The following is a 24,242-nucleotide window of genomic DNA, read 5'->3' as shown; positions in this document are numbered from 1 at the left end:
CCTACAATTTATGAACCCGGGCTAAGTGGGGGTTTGCATGTTAAGAGAGCAAATTTTGTACACAGATGTACATGGAAATCTAATGTACTCAAAAAGTCCTTCACTCAAACCGGTATGTAAGTCAATAACATTGTACACATTAGCTTCCTTGCATAGAAGAGATGTTTTATAAAATTATATTTTAAAATGATTTTTGGGGTTGAACAAAGAATTGACTAGAACCAACGACCTCCGGATTAACGTGCCGGCGCTCTACCAACTGAACTATCTAGCCCTATATTGGCGGTGTCCCTATTTTGTCAATATCTTTGTTCGGGGGTGCCAGTCAGAAGCCATACAACTGTTAACTGCCGTGTAGCCAGGGATCACACCCAAATTACGATACAACCTGGGAAACAGCAGCTAGGGGATCACCTTAAGGGGATGCGACTTTTTGTTTCAGATGTCAATATAAACCACAAGGGTTATATTTTTACTGACACTTTATTTTAGGAGGTGATGTTGGAAGCTTCTTAATTAGGAACAGTGATAAAAATCCAGGTGATTATTCATTATCGTTCCGTGGTCCAACTACCATTCAGAGGTTTCGCATCCAAAAACAGCAGCATCTTTACATCATGGGTGGACGCTCTTATCACAGGTAAGTAGTGTACTTGTTTCTATTTCATTTACTCCCCCTTCAACAAAGACATACCCCAGATTTCCAACAGACAAGAAGCACTATAGATGACTAGCAAAGTCAAGTCAATGCACAATCAACAATCAACAAACCCAATAATGGCTTATGAGGACCACTAGTCCAAATGTTAAAGCCAGTGGACACTATTGGTAATTGTCAAAGACCAGTCTTCTCACTTGGGGTATCTAAACATATGCATAAAATAACAAACCTGTGAAAATTTGAGCTCAATTGGTCGTCGAAGTTGTGAGAAATGAATGAAATAAAAAACACCTTTGTCACACGAAGTTGTGTGCTTTCAGATGCTTGATTTCGAGACCTTAAATTCTAAATCTGAGGTCTCGAAATCAAATTTGTGGAAAATTACTTCTTTCTCGAAAACTATGTCACTTTCGAGGGAGCTGTTTCTCACAATGTTTTATATTTATCAACCTCTCCCCATTACTCTTTACCACGTGAGGTTTTATGCTGATAATTATTTTGAGTAATTACCAATAGTGTCCACTGCCTTTAACAAATACATACCCCAGATTTCCAACAGACAAGAAGCACTATAGACGACTAGCAAAGTCAATACACAATCAGCAATCAACAAACCCAATACTGGCTTTTTATGAGGACCACTAGTCCAAACGTTAAGAACAAATCCAACACAGGCTCTTTTCAGAGTCAAAGTATGCAATATTTTTCAGGACATTGAGAACAAACTCAAGCTAGTTTTTGTAATGGACCGATCCGGCCTGTCAATCAAACTGTGCGCGTTCACCCATTTGACCAACCACAGCAATGATTGTGGTCGGACAAACTCGGTCATGCGTGCGCGTATATTTGGCATGCGTGGCAGAATCAGGCAGAATGTCATTGGGAGTGCTTGTACACGTGTCTTGCTCACGTGCGTGGTGGGCGGAGCTTAGTGGAAAGCCGGAACGGTCCATTGTTTATGTTTGAATTTTTTCTTTTTTCTTCTCTCTTTTGCATAGTTTGGACGGCATTGTGGATCACTATAAGAAGGAAGAGATCGTCAATGGTTTCAGGCTAGGGCAACCTGTACCACCGAAGGTAATATATAACTTCATTTCTCGGATGATTACTAGAGCAAGAGAGTCAAAATGTTGAGACCAAATAAGAACTCACCCGGCTGTAGTGAAGTTTATAAAGACAAGTACCCTCAATCCACTCAACTTTATTGTAGTAATTCTGTCTGTCTCACCCGGCTGTAGTGAAGTTTATAAAGACAAGTCCCCTCAATCCACTCAACTTTATTGTAGTAATTCTGTCTGATTTTCTACCTCCTGCCCAGGTAGAAGTTAATAAGCAGGACAGTTATTTTCAGAACTGAGAAGTCTCTTGAATTCCGAAAATGTACTACGTGGTAGTAAAATATAAAGCAAGACAAGTTCTCACTAGGACAAATCTATCTGGCTATCCAGATAGACATATAGTGTTTCTGCAAACCAAATAATAATATACAATATATTCAAATGTGATGATTTCGAGCAACTTAATTGAAAGTTTTAAGGTAACTCTTTGATCTGGTGAGGCTTGAATTTTATAGATGAGGTTCGTTTAAAAATCATGGTCATCGTGAATGTTGTTGTCCATTTGTTAAATCCGACCTCCAATATACTTTAAAGCTTTTTGCATACTTGTCCACAATTTCAATCATCAACAAAATTATGAATAATTTTACAATCTCCTTGCAGAATGGTTTATGCAAATAACCTTTCTATTAATTAAATGGGTTTTCTGCAACAATTTGCCTATCACAAATGTGAAGTGATAGTAGTGTAGCCAGTGGACAGTATTGGTAATTGTCAAAGACTCAGTCTTCTCACTTGCTGTATCTCAACATATGCGTAAAATAACAAACCTTTGAAAATTTGAGCTTGATTGGTCGTCGGAGTTGCGAGATAACTATGAAAGAAAAAAATACCCTTGTCACGGGAAGTTGTGTGCATTCAGATGCTTGATTTTGGAATCTCAAATTCTAAACCTGAGGTCTCGAAATCAAATTTGTGGAAAACGACTTCTTTCTCGAAATCTACTCCACTTCAGAGGGAGCCGTTTCTCACAATGTTTTATACTGCCAACCTCTCCCCATTACTCATTACCAAGTAAGGTTTTATGCTAATAATTATTTGGGGAATTACCAATAGTGTCCACTGCCTTTACACCATTTTGTTAAAGTCACCATTTGTATTGGTGTCATTTTCTTTTCTTTTGTGTACTCATAAATTAATCGTTTGATTTATCTGATTTATGGCAGAGTTTACAGACTATGTCTCGGATTCACCCCAATGCTAATGTTAATTATGAGGATATCAAGAGAAGAAGAAGTAGTGGTCTGGTCATTATGACTGGAACTGGAGATCGTAGCGCTAAGCAGGGTTACCTTAGCAAAAAGAGTAAGTCAAACTGTTCGGATTTTATATTCAACTACAGGCCCAAGTTACTTTTTTTTTTTATCCCAAACCAGATGACCCAGTATTAGAATGAAAAAGTTGAACCGTAATTCTTCATGTTTGGTTTCTAATAATAGATTAATAATAACCAATGACGCACTGTTATGGTCCTTTTTTTAAGTTTCTTGTAAAGGATAAAGTAGCTTTCACATGTAGTAGATGTTGGTTTTATATGTTTAAAATTATGACATGTGTTTGTACTAACATGACTAACATGAGACAGAACAATCTGGGAAAGGTCATTCTTAAGACAAACTGACAGTTTTTATAAAGTTGTGTATTACATAAGGTATGGTTTACATAAAATTCAAGATCAAATTCTTAATGTAAGGCTAGTCCTCCACTGAAGGGGACCATCTGGAGACGTTTACAAATAATAATTCACAGGATGACAAGAATGTAGGATGAACTCAATTCAATCCTCAGCTCTAAGAAACACAAGGTGAAAACTAACAGTTTTAAATGTTTGTTTTGTTTTCGTCAGGTTCCAAGCACAAAAAGTGGAAAACCTACTACTTTGTTCTGAACAGTACTGACCAGCATCTGTACTTCTTTGAGAATGACAGGGTAAGCTACATTTTAGTTTAGATCATAATTGCCAACAATGAACCACACCTAAAGCAAGGTTCATACTTCCTGCGAATGCGAATGCGATACGAAAGTTGACGTCACAAATTCGCAACGAATAATTCGCAGCAGTTCAACTTTGCTCAACTCACTTGCGAATATCGGTGCGAAAGGAGGGATGTGACGTCAAATTCACATCAAATTCGCTTCGCATTTGCATTCGCATGAAGTATGAATCGGCTTAACGCTCAGTAGGATTGATCAAGTAAACTGCAATGTATGTCTACCAGATTAAGATATTGGATAACAAATTTCTACCCAAAGTGTCGAGCTTAAAGGCAATTACTTCACTTCTTCAAAGACAAACTCTTCTGCCCAAACAGGACTGCTAATATGCTTTGGCATTTACATGTAAAAGTAGACAGAACAACTACCTTGTTGATATGTATTCCTCTTTATATAATGGAATAAACAATGCACTTGGTTTGATAGATCTTGGCTATCGACATGCTCTTTTTGATCATTGAATGCTATCTTATTGTATTTTACAGAGAACCAAGCCTAAAGGTTTGATAGATCTTGGCTATGGATCAGTTTACATGGTTCATGAGAGCTTGTTCAACAGACCCAACTGTTTTCAAATTGTTGTGCGTGCAATGAGTGATGTTGAAGTCTTCTACCTTAATGCTGAAACTCCACAACTTGCTCAAGTAAGAGATCAATATAAGAGATAAATATAATTTTATTATTGTACTCAAATTTAAACTATTATTATTTTTTTTCTTTTCTATTTTTCATTTTCATCGCCTTTTGTTCAGGTATTTTCAAAATTCAATTGGAGTAGTATTATATCTTATTCATGATGAAATAAGGGACTGTCGACATTGTAGTCTTAACTTAAAGTCACCTGGAAATAGAATTTTTGTTCTTTCAAACATAAGAGTATATGCTTACAAACAATAAAACAATTGTTTTAGTAATTTTTTGTCACGATTTATATGTTTAAAAAATATATCAAGTTGTTTGGGGGGCTGACTCCGCCTACCCCTTTTGTGATGTCAATCGAGGCAGACTTTGCCTGCAATGCGTATAGTAAACACACGTGCAAAGTACATGTATGTCCAAGTCGTGAGTTGGTACATTTCAAAAAGTGTTTTTCTGCATTTTTTTTGAAACGTACAAACTCTTGACTTGGTCCGTACATGTACTTTGCAATTGTGTTTACTCTACTCATTACAGGCAAAGTCTGCCTCGATTGACATCACGAACAGCGCCCTCTCGGGTTGGGGTCTACTCTTAAATTTGTAAATAAACCTTAGTTAACTGTTTATTCACATTCCACTCATCAAAACACATATATTAGTGACAAAAGCGTTATTTTGAAAAAATACCACTTCCAGGTGACTTTAAACAACGTCAGTTCATCTGCATTTTAAATATACCATAATAACTTGCTTCTATTATTAGGAATGGACCCAGGTTCTTCGCTCATGTTGTATTCGTGCAAGCTGGACTCAAACAACTCGAGCCAAGACTAGCGGCATTAAACAGCTCAAGAGTCTTAGCCTTCACATCTTGGAGGCTCATAAGATCCCAACCAAGCAAATCTCACATCCCTACTGTGTCATCTCATTAAATAACATCAAAGTAGCTCGTACACCCATCCAGCCAGCGCCAGACCCTCTATGGAGTGAAGAGTTTGTCTTTGAGTAAGTCAATTAGTCAACTCATTGCTATTAGGCTCAGCACTTTGGATGGATTGTTTTAGATTTGAGTTGTATGATAATCAAATAATAAAACACAAGGGCAACTGACTGGGTACACATTTTTAAACGATTTTGGGTTGAACAAAGAAAAATTGACTAGAGCGGGATTTGAACCAACGACCTCCGGTTTAATGTGCCGGCGCTTTACCAACTGAGCTCAGAAGCCATTCAACCACAAACTGCCGTGTAGCCAGGGATAACACCCAGGTAACGATACAACCTGGGAAGCGGCAGACAGGGGATCACCTTAAGGGGATGCGTCTTTTTATATCAGATATCAAATAATAAACCACAAGGGAAACTGACTGGGTACATTTTTAAATGATTTTGGGTTGAACAAAGAAAAATTGTATGATAATCCTTACAATGTAATGTTATCGGTGATTTTATTGAATTATTTATTAAGACCACTTTTCAAAATAGGGGTGGGGAAGGGGTTGTTTATAATATATAAAGCGAAGAAAGCTGACTGTGTAGCTCATGCATAATACTCTCATATATTTAATTGTTGTGTGTTTTGATTTTTTAGTGACTTCCCTGATGACATAGACTCCTTCACGATTGACGTCTTCAATGGTGCAAAGAGAGCTAAGCCTGTCCCGCTGTGCAGAACCACACTTCTTCTAGAGAGATTACCAAATGGGGTAGTGGTGGACCAGTGGTATCAACTCATAGCACTAACATCTCAAGGTCGTGGTGAGATGGGTTCAATAAGAACCAGAGCCCAGTTCTTACAAGAAACTCTCATGCCACTTGAAGAGTACAACAGCCTCCAAGAGGTATTAACAACTTTCCTTGACTCTGTTTTCTTCATAGAGTTATATATAAGAACTAGAGAGCCCACTGGCCTATATACGCGCTCCGGCATGTAGGCAACCATTTTCTAAGTTGACAAAAGTGGCATCTCACAGCGTGTGTTTGTGCGGCCATTTTGTAAGTTGAACAAATAGCATCGCGTGAGCGTTCAATAAAAACTCAAACGTGTATTTCATATTCAACGCGCGTGCAGAATGACACGCTTGTCATCTTGCGGTCCCGTGGCGTTTGTGCGCGAAGCATCACTCGTGCGCCCTCTAGTTCTTATATATAACTCTATTGTTTTCTTTTTCTTCTTTTTGGTTTTATTGAACTCAGATTCTGGTTCTGACAAGAAGTATGTTCACATCATTGGCCACACCTCCTCAGTAGGAACCTTTTGTACCCAACTAAAAGTCAGAGGAATAACATGCCTGGTTTACAAGTTTACTGGTTGGCAGTGTCATGGCCGAGCGGTTAAGAGCACCAGATTCAAGCACTGGTGTTTGATCAGCAGGGTGTGGGTTCGGATCCCGGTCGTGACACTAGCTACATAAAATTGGGGAGGTAGTGCTTTCTGCTCTACCGGCTAGGCTTCGAATTGAAGATACCCAAGCCTTCATTCGTATGAACTGCGAAAGGGGTAACCCTGTTTCAGCACTAGGAGTAGGTGGCAATGGCCTCTGGAAAAAAATAATTGTAGCCCACACTTTAAAGTGGCCTTCAGGCATTGTGTGTCAGGCGACTTGCATAAAACAAAGTAGAGCTGCAACAAGCTTCAAAGCTATAAATTCCACACAAACAAAGAATGTACATTTCTCCCGAGTTGAAATCCCAGAGATAACTTGGAGAAAAACATCAGTAAGAGAAAGGATGCATCAACCATGCATTGTAATTGCATACATACATTGGGCTGTGGTTGTATCATGTTTAAATGAAACGCAATTGAAATTTCAACTTTTTTAAAGGATTAAATATCAAGCTAGGTAAAATAGTAACATAATTTAACAACATTATATATATAAATAATATTGTGAACTATTTGCAGTTGGTGTTGGGAGACAGCGATTACCACTTCATATACGCTCTGGAGGATGCTTGTTGTAAAGATAGGTCACATCTTGCAAGTGTACTTCTGGACATCTTTCGACAACAACAGAAAGAGGTGGAGTTGTTACATAAACTCAACGGCAGAGAAATTGAGAAAGAAGGTTGGAATTTATAATAACTTAAGAACTAAAAGAGTAAATGCCTTGCTTCTGTTGCTGACAAAGGTTTTTAACCAGTTCTTGTCATATTAAAAAGAAATGGAAACCCTGCCGTGCTATACTGGAATCTTGGAATGCTTGGTCTTACCTCCCATTGAGCGGAATATAATAAAGCACAATGGTGGCAGTCTTTGTACAACAAAAGAAATAAGCGGAATATAGTAATGCACAATGGTGGCAGTCTTGCCATTCTTTCAAGTCTCATTTGTACAACAAAAGAAAAAAGCGGAATATAATAACGCACAATGGTGGCAGTCTTGCCATTCTTTTAAGTCACATTCATAATTACCCCAGACAGTTCTGCTATTCCTATTGGTTAAGAGTGCGTAACGTGGGTGTGTATAAACCTTTGTTTATGACCAGTAAAAAATGTTGAAACATGGGCGTGACACGCGAGCTTGCACCTGTTCTTATAAGACAGTTTCTTCATTCCTGTTGGTCGAGAGCAACGGCTGAAACAGTTGTGCCACATCACGCGATACGCGCGACGCGCACAGCGTTCCCTTATAAGGAGTTGTTTACCCGAGGGCGGCGGAGGGCTTTACCATTTCAAAGTTGGAAGGGTGTTGTGTTGAAAGAAATCATTGAACAATTATAACTTTTGCATTTATTTTACTTTTTGACCAAAAAGTGTTGATGTTTTTGACCGAAAAGGTATTTATGAATGGGAATCAAAGTGTGTTGAATGGGTTTTCAACTAGTGGTTTACATGTAAACCCGCCTAGGCCTGGTTCTTTAAAATTTACCTCGACTTTGTCTCGGTAAAATTATCAAGAACCAGGCCTCGTTGGGATTAAACCACTAGTTGAAAACCTCTTCACCACACATTTATCCCCTTATTTGTACAACAAAAGAACAAAGGTCTGGAATCGGGGGTTACACAATAACTCCTAGAAGAGTATGTTTTCTAGAATCTGCTGTTGCTATTTTATGGTTGAAATGAAGCTTACCATAGTGCTCCCTACCTAATGGAATATCCTGTTGGATAAAACAGTGGCCATAACCACCTGGCTGTTCACATCAAGTTGAGACAAGTCTAAAGTTTTTTCAGGCATTTAAACAATTTGCAGATGAATAGTGCCTTTAACACTCTAAATGGGAGGGATTGAAAGATTGGTCTGGGGGATTGCAGTTAGAGACCGGTCCATTTTTGATTTAGGGGTAAACAGTTATTTTTCAGTGCCTCAGATTTATTTTTGGTGCATGAAGTGGATTGGTCCCTAACGGCGGTCCTTTGGATTGACTTTAAATCCCTCCCATTGAGAGTGAACAGTTTTCTAGATAATCTCCGTTTTTGAGTATAATAGTTTTTATGCCATTTAAATTATGATTGTAATATTTTACTCAGATGTTTAATTATTTAATTTTAAGTCACTGTTCTCCTCCCTGTCAGAGTGTAGGCATACGGTACTTCTCCCTCTCAGTTTTTCTGTGTAAGATTTAGGTCATTTTAAATAATAATGTAATGTTTTACTCAAAATTTTTAACGATGTAGCTGTTCATGTAATTTTGCTGCTGACAGCGAATTGAATAGATTTTTAATAAACCATTGAATAAATAATAAGAATACCTCATCCGATGTGCATTGTTAAATGTTGATGTGTGTTTTAAATCAAACTATAAACTCCATGTTACTGATTGTCAATTGCAGAGGAAAAGTCCACATTGTTCCGTTCCAACACGTTAGCCACTACCCTGATGGACAAATACATGAAAATAACAGCTCAGGAATTTGTACAACATGCACTGCGAGATGTTATCATCAAGATCATGGAGTCCAAGCATTCATGTGAGCTTAATCCATTGAAGGTAGAGAAAGGAGATGATGTTGCAGTCAACTGTCAACATTTGCTGGAATTTCTTATTGAGATTGTGGAGTCCATATTCAACTCAGCCAACAAGTGTCCTCTGTAAGTTTGCTGTCTCTTCTAATACCTTTTCATTAGTTTTACTAAGGGAATCAATGGGTGCATTCGATTAGCTTCCCTGGGTCGACCCCGATGTGGCGTATTTTATTTTTTTCCAGGACGAACGTGGGCACACAATTACCCCACGTTCGTCCTCGAACCTGGAAAAGCCCCCAGACACGTCACCACGTGAGCCTTCCCGTGGTGGCATCAGTGCACCTCGGGTCAGCCCCAAGAGCCCCGCTTGTGGATAGGGTCACCTGGGGCTGACCCGAGGTGTACTGACGTCATGACGAGAAGGCCCACGTGATGATGCTTCTGGTTTTTTTCCAGGTGGAGTGTGGGTAAACATTTGCACACGTTCGTCCTGAAAATATCGCCTATTTTGTTTTCCAAGCGGGGCTCTTGGGGCCGACCCGAGGTGCACTGACGTCACCAAGGGAAGGCTCACGTGGTGACGTGTCTGGGTTTTTTTCCAGGTTCGAGGACGAACGTGGGGTAATTGTGTGCCCACGTTGGTCCTGGAAAAAAATAAAATACGCCACATCGGGGTCGACCCAGGGAAGCTAAACGAATGCACCCAATGTGTGGTGAAGAGGTTTTCAACTAGTGGTTTAAACCCAATGAGGCCTGGTTCTTGATAATTTTACCGAGACGATTAAACAAATGTTTAATGAATTTTGTTTGTTTCTTGTGGCAAAATATAATTGCTAGGAATGTCTGTATTTATCTTTCATATTTAGACCTCTGAGATATTTGTGTTGGTGCTTGCAACAAGATGTCAAGAAGAAATGGCCAGATGATCCCAACATTACAGCAAGGGCAGTAGGGTGAGTAATAAGATTAACCATAACATTTGATATGAGAATGTACACACAACCCATGTCATGGTTTTGTCGTAAAGGATTTGGGTACCTTTTCAAAATGTCCATAGATTTACATTAAACTTACAGGGTTTGAAGATAATGATAGTGGAAATCTTCCCTTCAAATTTTACTTACTGTAGTTTTTCAGAAATGAGTAAAACAATGTCATGAAAATACGTTTGTAAATGATTAAAATAATTTTCATGACATTGTTTTACTCATTTCCCAAAAACTACACCTCAACACGTATTACTTTCAGGGAAGCTTTATACTATCATTATCTTCAAACTGTGTAAGTTTAGTGTAAATCTGTAGACATTGTGTTTTTTGTCCTACAAAAGTTACATAGACCCTTTAAATCCAAATCACACTTAGGGTATACAAGAGAAACAATACAAAAAGTACAGTACAACAACAAAGACACGCTATAGGGAAACTATTGCTAAAAGAGGTACAAAATCATGGGGTCAAAATAACCCCCCAAACAGCAAGGTGGAAATGTCAACCCTACTTAAAGGCAGTGGTAACTATTGGTAATTACTTAAAATAATTATTAGCATCAAACCTTAATTTGTAACTAGTAGTAGGGAGAGGTTGATAATATAAAACATTGTGAGAAACGGCTCCCTCTGAAGTGGTGTAGTTTTGGAGAAAGAAGTATTTTTCCATGAATTTGATTTTGAGACCTCAAGTTTAGAACTTGAGGTCTCGAAATCAAGCATCTGAAAGCACACAACTTCGTGTGACAAGGGTGTTTTTTTCGTTCATAGTTAATTTGCAACTCCCAACGACCAATCGAGCTCAAATTTTCACAGGTTTGTTATTTCACGTACATGTTGAGATACACTAAGTGAGAAGACTGGATTTTGACAATTACCATTAGTGTCCACTGTCTTTAAGGCTAACTAACAATGTTGTTAAACTTGTATTTTCTTTGGAATGAGCGAAAACATAAAACAGTTTTCTGATTTCTGATCCCGAAAGAAGCACAATAACTTTCTGTGTACCGCTTCTCCTCAAATCCAAATAGAAGTTTGTTTCACCATGGAGGTAATGGTTTCACACAATAACTCTCAGTGGCCTTAAGCTACATCTGTTTATGAGTTTCCTGTATCTTTATTTGTTTAACAGAGGGTTCATATTTCTACGGTTGATCTGTCCAGCCATACTTAATCCCAGACTCTTCAACATTGTATCGGGTAAGTTTGTTTTAACAGTTTATATACGGTACAATTGCGCTATTGTGTTTTTATGCCAATTGCTGAAGGTCAGTTAGAAGGTACATTACAATGTATTTTGTGACTTGAACAGTCACAATAACAAGTATGCAGATTAATGATAAATACAGTATTAACAAACAATAACATGCATACTGATACACACAGTATTAACGGCAGTGGACACTATTGGTAATTGTCAAAGACTAGCCTTCACAGTTGGTTTATCTCAACATACGCATAAAATAACAAAGTTGTGAAAATTTGAGCTCAATCGGTCATCAAAGTTGCGAGATAATAATGAAAGAAGAAAACACCCTTGTCACACGAAGTAATTGTGTGCGTTTAGATGGTTGATTTCGAGACCTCAAGTTCTAAACTTGAGGTCTCGAAATCAAATTTGTGGAAAATTACTTCTTTCTCGAAAACTATGGCACTTCAGAGGGAGCCATTTCTCACAATATTTTATACCATCTACCTCTCCCCATTACTCGTCACCGAGAAAGGTTTTATGCCAATAATTATTTTGAGTAATTACCTTTAGTGTCCACTGCCTTTAACAAACAATAACATGCATCCTAAATCCTAATGTGTTTCTCTTTGGAGTTTCTCTATGTCGTTTTTGTTCCTTGCCGTCTCAGTCTATGCTGCATTGTCGTTTGCACTTCAATATGTACAGGTTGCAATTAGAATAATGGTGTGCACAATCTTTATGATGTACACTGTGTGATAAAAGTCTGTGAAGTTTTTGAATGTATTGATGCTGAAGAGGCAATCCCATTTTCACACTTGGCTACATTAATGGTGTATGCCATATCTGGCTTATCTTGGATTCATTTCCACTGATTTGGGCAAGTGTTAAAATTTCTGTACTTTTTTCTTTGTCCCTGTACTAGAGGCTGCACTACCAATGGCTAGTCGTACTCTTATGATTGTGGCTAAGGCCATACAGAATTTGGCCAACCAAGTGGAGTTTGGTGCTAACTACAAGGTATGTTTTCATTATTTTCTGCAATAGACCGTACTCATTATGATGTCACATGAATAGGGCAGTCTTCCTCAGAGGCAAAGGAAGGTCCAATCTTTACACTGCTTGTACATAGCTGTGCATTTCCATTGTTTCATCAACTTTCTAACTCTAATAAATTGCAGGGTGGCATCAATGCATGGGGATTATGCAATTATTTGACAAGCATGATGGTCGGCTGATTTCGTTGCTTTTGGTTTCTTGACCATGTCAAACACAGTACAGCTTTTTACTTGACTGTTTGTTTCTGCAAGGGCTTTGTACTGTGCTGTTGGACTCTGGACCCAAGTATTCAAACTCAATTGCTTCTCTGCTGTTGTAGTATTGGTCAGTAGTTGATACTCAACTGAAAAGTACTTCACTACAACACTCGTACAGATTCAATTGCAGTTGGACAGAATCTCTGCCATACATGTAGCTTTTTACTGGAAGCTTGTTCTTATTAAGATGTTGTGTTAACTAATGGGTATACTATTTTGTTGTTTAAGGAGGCGTACATGGTGGTGATCAACCCATTCATTGTTATTAACAAGGGACGCATGTGTCACTTCCTCAACGAACTCGCAGTAAGTTTATTACAAGACAAGCTTATCAAAGTGAACAACTTAAATACACAATTTAAAGTTCATGTAGTAACATTGCCTTGGAAAACCCTGTTTTTTATTCAGTTAAGCAATAACACAAGATTAGAAATAGCCATTTCAAGGTGTTAAAGGCAGTGGACACTATTGGTAATTACTCAAAATAATTATTAGCATAAAACCTAGCTTGATTACGAGTAATGGGGAGAGGTTGGTGGTATAAAACATTGTGAGAAACGGCTCCCTCTGAAGTGCCATAGTTTGATTTCGAGACCTCAAGTTTAGAACTTGAGGTCTCGAAATCAACCATCTAAACGCACACAACTTCGTGTGACAAGGGTGTTTTCTTCTTTCATTCATATCTCGCAACTTTGATGACCGATAAGCTCCAATTTTCACAGGTTTGTTATTTTATGCATATGTTGAGATACACCAACTGACTGTGAAGGCTGGTCTTTGACAATTATTGAATTACCAATAGTGTCCACTGCCTTTAACATAAAACAAACTGTATATCAATATCAGTAAGAGCAAATACAAAATATAAAACCTTTTTATTTGGTCTGGGTATTTAAATGATTTTTAAAATGACTCTTGTGAAATGTTGTCTTCAATCAGTAAGAAATAACAAGTACAAAAACTTGACATGTAGTGGTACAAGTAATTCTCTTTGAATAACTTCAAATAACAGTCGAAAAGGTGTCTCTAGATGAAGATATTCCACCTTAATGTTTAATGCTATTTTTTACTTGAATAACAGGGTATGAAAGATATCCCATCGCCAAATAAAGTACCACCGATAGACCTTGCTCGTCAACTAGCAGCTTTGCATCAACTATGTGTCACCTACACAAAGGAATTACAACAGCTCAGTGTAGTTCAGGTAGGTAGACATAATACTAATATGAGACAAGACAAATTGACAAGTAGCTAATATCCCTGTGCATTGAGGAACTAGAAAAGTCCTTTGCTGCTATGGTTGACAGAATGAAACAGTAATCACAAACTAGAAAACTTGACAAGTAGCTAATGTTCCTGTGCATTGAGGAACGAGAAAAGTCCTTTGCTGCTGAGGTTGACAGAATGAAACAGTAATCACAAACTAGAAAACTTGACAAGTAGCTAACGTTCCTGTGCATTGAGGAACGAGAAAAGTTCTTTGCTGCTGAGGTTGACAGAATGAAACAGTAATCACAAACTAGAAAACTTGACAAGTAGCTAATGTTCCTGTGCATTGAGGAACGAGAAAAGTTCTTTGCTGCTGAGGTTGACAGAATGAAACAGTAATCACAAACTAGAAAACTTAACGAGTAGCTAATGTTCCTGTGCATTGAGGAACGAGAAAAGTTCTTTGCTGCTGAGGTTGACAGAATGAAACAGTAATCACAAACTAGAAAACTTGACAAGTAGCTAATGTTCCTGTGCATTGAGGAACTAGAAAAGTTCTTTGCTGCTGAGGTTGACAGAATGAAACAGTAATCACAAACTAGAAAACTTGACAAGTAGCTAATGTTCCTGTGCATTGAGGAACGAGAAAAGTTCTTTGCTGCTGAGGTTGACAGAATGAAACAGTAATCACAAACTAGAAAACTTGACGAGTAGCTAATGTTCCTGTGCATTGAGGAACGAGAAAAGTTCTTTGCTGCTGAGGTTGACAGAATGAAACAGTAATCACAAACTAGAAAACTTGACAAGTAGCTAATGTTCCTGTGCATTGAGGAACTAGAAAAGCCCTTTGCTGCTGAGGTTGACAGAATGAAACAGTAATCACAAACTAGAAAACTTGACAAGTAGCTAACGTTCCTGTGCATTGAGGAACTAGAAAAGTCCTTTGCTGCTGAGGTTGACAGAATGAAACAGTAATCACAAACTAGAAAACTTGACAAGTAGCTAATGTTCCTGTGCATTGAGGAACTAGAAAAGTCCTTTGCTGCTGAGGTTGACAGAATGAAACAGTAATCACAAACTAGAAAACTTGACAAGTAGCTAATGTTCCTGTGCATTGAGGAACTAGAAAAGTCCTTTGCTGCTGAGGTTGACAAAATGAAACAGTAATCACAAACTAGAAAACTTGACAAGTAGCTAATGTTCCTGTGCATTGAGGAATTAGAAAAGTCCTTTGCTGCTGAGGTTGACGGAATGAAACGGTAATCACAAACTAGAAAACTTGACAAGTAGCTAATGTTTATGTTCACGTAGAAGCTTGTCTAGTGAGGTAGGAAGAATTATCCAGCAACAACTGGATAGTTGTTGCATGATGACTGAAAGGCTATGTGAAACACTTAACCAGCTACTCAACTGCAGGGGAGTGTTTTGCTAATGTAAATTGTTGATGCACATTTAATTAAAGCCATTGGACACTTTCGGTAAACAGTGTTGTCCAAAGGCCCACACTTCGTGTATTACAACTTATATATAAAATAACAAACCTGTGAAAGTTTAGGCTCAATCGGTCATCTGAGTCGAGAGAAAATAACAGGAAAACCCACCCTTGTTTCCGCACGTTTCATCGTGTCGTGACATGTGTTTAAAATAAATCCGTAATTCTCAACGAGAATTGATAATTGTTTTTTAATGTTTTCTCAAAAAGTAAAGCATTTCATGGAATAATATTTCAAGAGAAGTCTTTCACCATGACCTTCTGTAAACCCTGTAAATTATTTGTAAATCTGTGATTTTGTTTTCTTTTTCTGTACCGAAAGTGTATAATGGCTTTAAACCAATCATTGTTGTTGTTATATTGTTTATTCTAGCCCAGTCTCAAGAGGCTTTTGGCAGTGACAGAAATGTTGACACTGAACAGGAACCAGTACATGGGACGAGCTACTACACTGGTATGAGTACTGACTTAATAACTTGGGTCAAGCTACTACAGTGTACACTGGTATGAATACTAACTCAGTAACTTGGGACGAGCTACTACACTGGTATGAATACTAACTCAGTAACTTGGGTCAAGCTACTACACTGGTATGAATACTAACTCAGTAACTTAGGTCAAGCTACTACACTGGTATGAAACCTAACTCAGTAACTTGGGTCAAGCTACTACACTGGTATGAATACTAACTCAGTAACTTTGGTCAAGCTACTACACTGGTATGAATACTAACTCAGTAACTTGGGTCAAGCTACTACACTGGTATGAATACTAACTCAGTAACTTGGGTCAAGCTACTACACTGGTATGAATACTAACTCAGTAACTTGGGTCAAGCTACTACACTGGTATGAATACTAACTCAGTTAAACTTAGCACAACACATTTGTTATATAATGAGGCTTATTTGGTATAGATAGATCTGTATTAATGGCATTGCTACTGGAAATGAATGTTATGTTCAACATACATTGAGTTATGCCCACTTTTATTGATGAGTGGTACTTAGTGGTACTCAGCTTTGATGGTTTTGAATGTACATTGTAAAGATAATGTTGTGTGATATCAGAACAAGAACCCAATCTTCCTTTTTACCTAAGAATACTACAAGTACTTTATTGTGTTTGAACAGCATGCTGAAAGGAATCTATTACTTTTTTTACTGTGTGATGGATAACTTCATATTTTATACAGTATTTATCCCATGTACATGTAGGTAATTTTTTTGTTATTGTATGTAACAAGCCTGCAGTTTGTGAAATGTAGGCAAGTTTACTCTTAGTAGTTATAGAAGGGCCCAAAGCTGTAAAATTAAAAAGTAATTAGGGGTGCGTAACAAATATTGTGTATACAGAATTACCATGTGCAACTCGTGAATTATGCTTTTTATCATTATTAGCCATTAAAATGAAATGACCATAGTCAGAGTCATCATTATCTGGTTAAATTTGGGGTTCAATACAGAAATTAGTACAACCTCTAGATTAACATGCCAGGCTCTACCAACTGAGCTATCTATAGCTCTAACGTTAGTGGTCTCACTATTTATTAATGCCTTTGGTTGGGGTGCCAGTCGCTAGCCAATCAACCTAAAACTACATTTTAACCAGAGATTACCCCAAGTTAATGAAAAAACCTTGCATAATGCTAATAATCTCGGATTTAACCTCTTTTGCACTTTTTAAAAACATTTTGGTGGGGAACAAACCCCCCCAAAAAACAATTATGTCTGTCTTCAGATTATAGATTTGTGCACGCTAATAAAAACCCCAAAAGGTACAATTCAGCAGGGGTTGGGTGGATTAAACAACTGCTCTGAACAGCCACGGACACTCTACAGGTTTTGCTAAATCGGCAATGAAATTTCCTTCCAAAACACACCACCAAAAAGTGCAATCATGGTCCAATGCAGTAGCATTTGCTCTATAGCTTTGTACACAAAGCAATGGGGCAGCCCTGACCACCACATGTGGAATCAATCACTACATCATGACCACCGGGTTAGCATGGCCATTCAACTTTGGCAGTTTGTTTCATGAAGGTATGAAGTTGGATTACATGGAGGCCTGATATTTAAAGGCAGTGGACACTATTGGTAATTACTCAAAATAATTAGCATAAAACCTTTCTTGGTGACGAGTATTATGTGGAGAGGCTGATGGTATAAAACATTGTGAGAAACGGCTTCCTCTGAAGTGCTATAGTTTCCTAGAAAGAAGTAATTTTCCACGAATTTGATTTCGAGACCTCAAATTTAGAACTTGAGGTCTCGAAATCAACCGTCTAAACGCATACTTCTTCGTGTGACAAGGGTGTTTTTTCTTTCATTGTTATCTCGCAAGTTCGATGACCGATTGAGCTCAAATTTTCAAAGGTTAGTTATTTTATGCATATGTTGAGATACACCAACTGTGGAGGCTGGTCTTTGACAATTACCAATAGTGTCCACTGCCTTTAACAATTATTATTAGTAAAGTTATGCATAAAAATACAAATAAGTGCAGTGAAATACAGTGGCACTGTCTCAGGGGAGGGTTAATTATATATAGTAGAATGATTGGGCATACTCAAATGTTTACAGTCAGGCTCATGCACCTAAGAATGTCTTTATTTTGCATTGTAAAAGTAACAACTGGTCTAGTTCAAGTTGACAGTATAAATGAATGTTGTAATAACAAAATTTGGTTTGATTAGTGTCTTGCCTGATACTAGCTTCGTCTTAACATTGTGTTTATGGTGTTGCCATACCAATGTGACATTGTGTTTATGGTGTGCCATACCAATGTGACACTGTTCATGGTGTTGCCATACCATTGTGACATTGTGTTTATGGTGTGCCATACCAATGTGACATTGTGTTTATGGTGTGCCATACCATTGTGACACTGTGTTCATGGTGTTGCCATACCAATGTGACATTGTGTTTATGGTGTTGCCATACCAATGTGACATTGTGTTTATGGTGTGCCATACCATTGTGACATTGTGTTCATGGTGTTGCCATACCAATGCGACATTGTGTTTATGGTGTGCCATACCATTGTGACATTGTGTTCATGGTGTTGCCATACCAATGTGACACTGTGTTCATGGTGTTGCCATACCAATGTGACATTGTGTTCATGGTGTTGCCATACCAATGTGACATTGTGTTTATGGTGTGCCATACCAATGTGACATTGTGTTTATGGTGTGCCATAGCAATGTGACATTGTGTTTATGGTGTGCCATACCAATGTGACATTGTGTTTATGGTGTTGCCATACCAATGTGACATTGTGTTTATGGTGTTGCAATACCAATGTGACACTGTGTTCATGGTGTTGCCATACCAATGTGACATTGTGTTTATGGTGTGCCAGACCATTGTGACATTGTTTTTAAGGTGTTGCCATACCATTGTGACACTGTGTTCATGGTGTTGCCATACCAATGTGACATTGTGTTTATGGTGTCCCTTACCACTGTGACACTGTTCATGGTGTTGCCATACCAAGATGACATTGTGTTTATGGTGTTGCCATACCAATGTGACATTGTGTTTATGATATGCCATACCATTGTGACATTGTGTTCATGGTGTTGCCATACCAATGTGACATTGTGTTTATGGTGTATCACCAATGTAACATTGTGTTTATGGTGTGCCATACCAATGTGACATTGTGTTTATGGTGTTGCCATACCAATGTGACATTGTGTTCATGGTGTTGCCATACCAATGTGACATTGTGTTTATGGTGTGCCATACCATTGTGACATTGTGTTTAAGGTGTTGCCATACCAATGTGACACTGTGTTTATGGTGTGCCATACAATTGTGACACTGTGTTCATGGTGTTGCCATACCAATGTGACATTGTGTTTATGGTGTGCCCCACCAATGTGACACTGTTCATGGTGTTGCCATACCAATGTGACATTGTGTTTATGGTATGCCATACCATTGTGACATTGTGTTCATGGTGTTGCCATACCAATGTGACATTGTGTTTATGGTGTGCCATACAAATGTGACATTGTGTTTATGGTGTTGCCATACCAATGTGACATTGTGTTTATGGTGTTGCCATACCAATGTGACATTATGTTCATGGTGTTGCCATACCATTGTGACACTGTGTTTATGGTGTTGCCATACCAATTTGACATTGTGTTTATGGTGTTGCCATACCAATGTGACATTGTGTTCATGGTGTTGCCTTACCATTGTGACACTGTGTTCATGGTGGTGCCATACCATTGTGACATTGTGTTCATGGTGTTGCCATACCATTGTGACACTGTGTTTATGGTGTTGCCATACCAATTTGACATTGTGTTTATGGTGTTGCCATACCAATGTGACATTGTGTTCATGGTGTATCACCAATGTAACATTGTGTTTATGGTGTGCCATACCAATGTGACATTGTGTTTATGGTGTTGCCATACCAATGTGACATTGTGTTCATGGTGTTGCCATACCAATGTGACATTGTGTTTATGGTGTATCACCAATGTAACATTGTGTTTATGGTGTGCCATACCAATGTGACATTGTGTTTATGGTGTTGCCATACCAATGTGACATTGTGTTCATGGTGTTGCCATACCATTGTGACACTGTGTTCATGGTTTTGCCATACCATTGTGACATTGGGTTTATGGTATGCCATACCAATGTGACATTGTGTTTATGGTGTTGCCATACCAAGGTGACATAAGGTTTATGCCATACCAATATCATACAATATTATTGTTGGGTCATACTTCGTATGAAATTGTCCATTATTTATTAAATGTAGGTGTAGTAATATGCGTTGGGTATTTTTATAGCTTTGTCTCTTCCTCTCATATTTCTTTAACTATGAGTATTTGTGACAAATATGTATTATTTACTATACACAAATTAACTGTATGTACTTGTACCTGGTGTTATATAAACAATCAAACGTTTGTCAATGAAGCAATCTACCAATCCAATGTAGTTGATAACTTGTGGGTTTATAGATTGCTGTTGATTTTAATTATGCCAACATAGTTCATTTTAAGGTTTGAACTCCAGTATGTTGGTTTAACTTTGCTCCCAAAAACCTGTAATTATTATGTCCACTTACTACTGTATGTTAAAATTTGTCCTAATAAATTGTCTTGCCATTTCTCTAGTTCTAACAGTGATTGTCTAATTTACAACTACAAGTGGCCTTGTACACTTTTTCAGAAAAAATTTGACAAGTTCACAAGGGGCCTTGTAGACCTTTTCAAGCAAAACTTGACAAATTAACAAGGCTATAGCCTTGAAGACCTTTTCAAGCAAAATTTGACAAGTTCACAAGCCTTGTAGAACTTTTCAAGCAAAATTTGACAGGTTCACAAGGCTATATAGCCTTGCAGACCTTTTCAAGCAAAATTTGGCAAATTCACAAGGCCTTGTAGATCTTTTCAAGCAAAACTACACAAGGCCATAGCCTTGCAGACCTTTTCAAGCAACATTTGACAAGTTCACAAGGCCTGGTAGACTTATTCAAGCAAAACTTCTCCAGGCTTAAAGACCATCGAGGGGTCTAAAGGCTGTGAGACGAGGTCCGTTTTGGAGGAAATATACCGCCGATTGCGTAATGATCAGTCTAATTCTGTTAGGTACACAAACACAAGTTACACGTAAGCAGAGAAACCTTGACAAATTGGCTGTCGGTAAAACTGACCACTAGATCCTTTATTGCACAATCAATATTCAATCAAATCATATACATAATTGGGCAGGGATTCGTTTATTAAGCACCTTTCTCTCAGGGTCAATGAATACACATCTCAATAAAACATTAAATCAGTATTACAACACCTTATGAATACACATACCCTTGCTCTAATGTAACCCCAAGTAGCCCTCTGATATATCCAAAGTAACTCCAAGTAACCCTTTGCTTTATCCAAAGTAACTCCAAGTAACCCTTTGCTATATCCAAAGTAACTCCAAGTAACCCTTTGCTAAATCCAAAGTAACTCCAAGTAACCCTTAGCTAAATGGAAAGTAACTCCAAGTAACCCTTTGCTAAATCCAAAGTAACTCCAAGTAACCCTTAGCTAAATGGAAAGTAACTCCAAGTAACCCTTTGCTATATCCCAAGTAACTCCAAGTAACCCTTTGCTATATCCCAAGTAACTCCAAGTAACCCTTTGCTTTATCCAAAGTAACTCCAAGTAACCCTTTGCTATATCCAAAGTAACTCCAAGTAACCCTTTGCTATAACCAAAGTAACTCCAAGTAACCCTTTGCTATATCCAAAGTAACTCCAAGTAACCCTTTGCTAAATCCAAAGTAACTCCAAGTTACCCTTAGCTATATCCAAAGTAACCCCAAGTAACCCTCTCTTTACTTTTACTTTATATATCTGAAACCCTTATATTTGTGCAACTGCTCACAGTGTGTCCTCCAAAAAGGTCTCCACTGCCCACGGAACACTAAATATCGAGTACAACAACCAATACAAGAAAACAACAAATACCCGAAAATAACCACACCAAACCACACTTCCTGAACTGTGTTCACACTTACTGCAAGCCAAAAGCTTTTACAGTGTGCCTCTACACGTTCCTAGTGCAGTACAATAACCACGAAAACCCAACTTAATTCTTACACTACCAGAAGGTGTTCTTTACCTGGTCACAAGCCAAAGCATTTGCGACCGGAAACTATACACTCGACTAGCGTGTCACATAAACACAATTACATGAAAATACACCCAGAAATACTCAACAACTTATGCAATAACAATTCCGTAGACCCCTGGCCTATCATATAAGAATACACAGATAAACTTGTATAAGTACGGAAGCCCATTAGCGCCAGTAAAAAAAAAATTTCAAATCCGTTATTACGGATTAGCAATCCGTTATTACGGATTAGCAATCCGTTATTACGGATTAGCAATCCGTTATTACAGATTAGTAATCCGTTATTACGGATTAGCAATCCGTTATTACGGATTACCAATCCGTTATTACGGATTAGCAATCCGTTATTACGGATTAGCAATCCGTTATTACGGATTAGTAATCCGTTATTACGGATTAGTTATCCGTTATTACGGATTCATAATCCGTTATTACGGATTAGCAATCCGTTATTACAGATGCATAATCAGTTATTACGGATTAGCAATCCGTTGTTACGGATTCATAATCCGTTATAACGGATTCGCAATTTGGACAGGGAACTGTCCGCCGTCTTTTTAGGAATCTTAGATCCCGACGGAGTTAAGTGTAAGGAAGATGCTTCAGAGAAGGTCTTTGTTTAACTGTCATAAGAACAATGATAAGAAGACAGTTGTAGTTCCATTAATTCTGGGTGACCCAATGACTTTCTAAGTCCCTAGAGTGAAATAATTAAAAGGATAAAAATCAAACTAACGTCACTTGGTTGGCAAAATTTACATTGATTATATCTTAGTAGTTTTAATGAAATACATCAAGTCGAGTCTCCACCGTGAAGCATTTTTTGTCATGATATATCTACATGTATCCATACCCTTCAAATTTTCGAAAACGCTCGTTATTTGCTTAACAGAAAAACTATGATTTCAAGTCCAATAAACCATGATGGAAACATGAACAGTTGTTTTATTATTATTTTTTTTTTAACATCTAGCAGAAATTGGTCCCTAAAACAGCACACATTGCCCTGGATTTGGCGAATGTTATGAAGTAAATTTAAATGGTTGGAAAGATGTTTTTAAAGTATAATGTAATGACCGCACACACTGCCATTTGTGTGATTTTCTCTATACTACGTGAAGTAAAACTGTTCGTCATTTTGGTGGTGTCAAATCTGACTCCACAAAATGGCGGACGCCAGTCGATAGCTCTTGTCAATCAAACCACTGCACTCTAGGCTGAGTAGCCAGCACATAGCGCCCTCGGGGGATCCTAGAAGGAATCCGTAATTTTGGATTACAAATCCGTAATAACGGATTGCAAATCCGTAATAACAGATTGTGAATCCGTAATAACGGATTACTAATCCGTAATAACGGATTACTAATCCGTAGTAACGGATTACTAATCCGTAATAACGGATTACTAATCCTTAATAACGGATGACTAATCCGTAATAACGGATTGCTAATCCGTAATAACGGATTGCAAATCCGTAATAACAGATTGTTAATCCGTAATAACGGATTGCAAATCCGTTATAACGGATTACTAATCCGTAATAACGGATTGCGAATCCGTCATAACGCATATGAAACTTATTTTTTACTGGCGCTAATGGGCCTTCGTATAGAAGACCCCTGGCCTATCACATAAAATGCAAGGATAAACACAATATGCAAGAATGAACAAACTCATATATAATCTTTGTACAGAGAACTTAACTTACGATCTCTCCCGCTCCATCCACGAACTATTTACACAGCACCTCCTGTTTGGAGGTCTTCCGCTACACACACCTGACTCGTTACTGCCCTCTACACGCTAGCCCCCGGTGCCATGCCTCTACACATGCAGTCCCAGATCGCTAACTGCGCACGCGCACCCCGCTAACCTGATCACTGCGCACGCGCACCATGCCAGCATTACCGCTACAAAGGCCCAAGCAATGGCCGAGTTCCCTACTCGTCAGCCATAACTAAATAAAAAGGAAATGCATAAATCTTTAAAGGTTACATTACAATACAATATAAAACATAAGAAAATACCCATTTCTTAAGTGCTTCTTTACAAAACAATGTAAAACATAAG

The 24,242-nt window shown here is 38.1% G+C and overlaps 1 protein-coding gene across 2 annotated transcripts in view; it reads left to right on the top strand.

The window, feature by feature from the left end:
• Nucleotides 1-20,662, top strand: part of LOC139941580 (ras GTPase-activating protein 1-like) — a 31,978-nt gene extending 11,316 nt beyond the window's left edge. The window contains exons 9-24 of one of the 2 annotated variants that reach the window (XR_011786610.1): nt 493-640; nt 1,660-1,738; nt 2,946-3,084; nt 3,626-3,708; nt 4,260-4,418; nt 5,176-5,417; nt 6,004-6,253; nt 7,318-7,480; nt 9,189-9,447; nt 10,188-10,274; nt 11,442-11,509; nt 12,424-12,518; nt 13,043-13,120; nt 13,896-14,018; nt 15,889-20,048; nt 20,213-20,662. Coding sequence is in view for 1 of the 2 variants with exons in the window: in XM_071938146.1 (XP_071794247.1) it covers nt 493-640; nt 1,660-1,738; nt 2,946-3,084; nt 3,626-3,708; nt 4,260-4,418; nt 5,176-5,417; nt 6,004-6,253; nt 7,318-7,480; nt 9,189-9,447; nt 10,188-10,274; nt 11,442-11,509; nt 12,424-12,518; nt 13,043-13,120; nt 13,896-14,018; nt 15,889-15,975 (2,060 nt within the window). In the remaining variant the exon portion in view is untranslated. Of the gene's footprint in view, nt 1-492; nt 641-1,659; nt 1,739-2,945; nt 3,085-3,625; nt 3,709-4,259; nt 4,419-5,175; nt 5,418-6,003; nt 6,254-7,317; nt 7,481-9,188; nt 9,448-10,187; nt 10,275-11,441; nt 11,510-12,423; nt 12,519-13,042; nt 13,121-13,895; nt 14,019-15,888 lie in introns of both variants that reach the window. The other variant, XM_071938146.1, reaches the window with a different exon arrangement.
• Nucleotides 20,663-24,242: the final 3,580 nt, after the last annotated feature.

The sequence above is a fragment of the Asterias amurensis genome, chromosome 9 (assembly GCF_032118995.1).
Source record: "Asterias amurensis chromosome 9, ASM3211899v1".
Lineage (NCBI taxonomy): Eukaryota > Metazoa > Echinodermata > Asteroidea > Forcipulatida > Asteriidae > Asterias > Asterias amurensis.
This window is presented reverse-complemented; position numbering and strand designations above follow the sequence as displayed.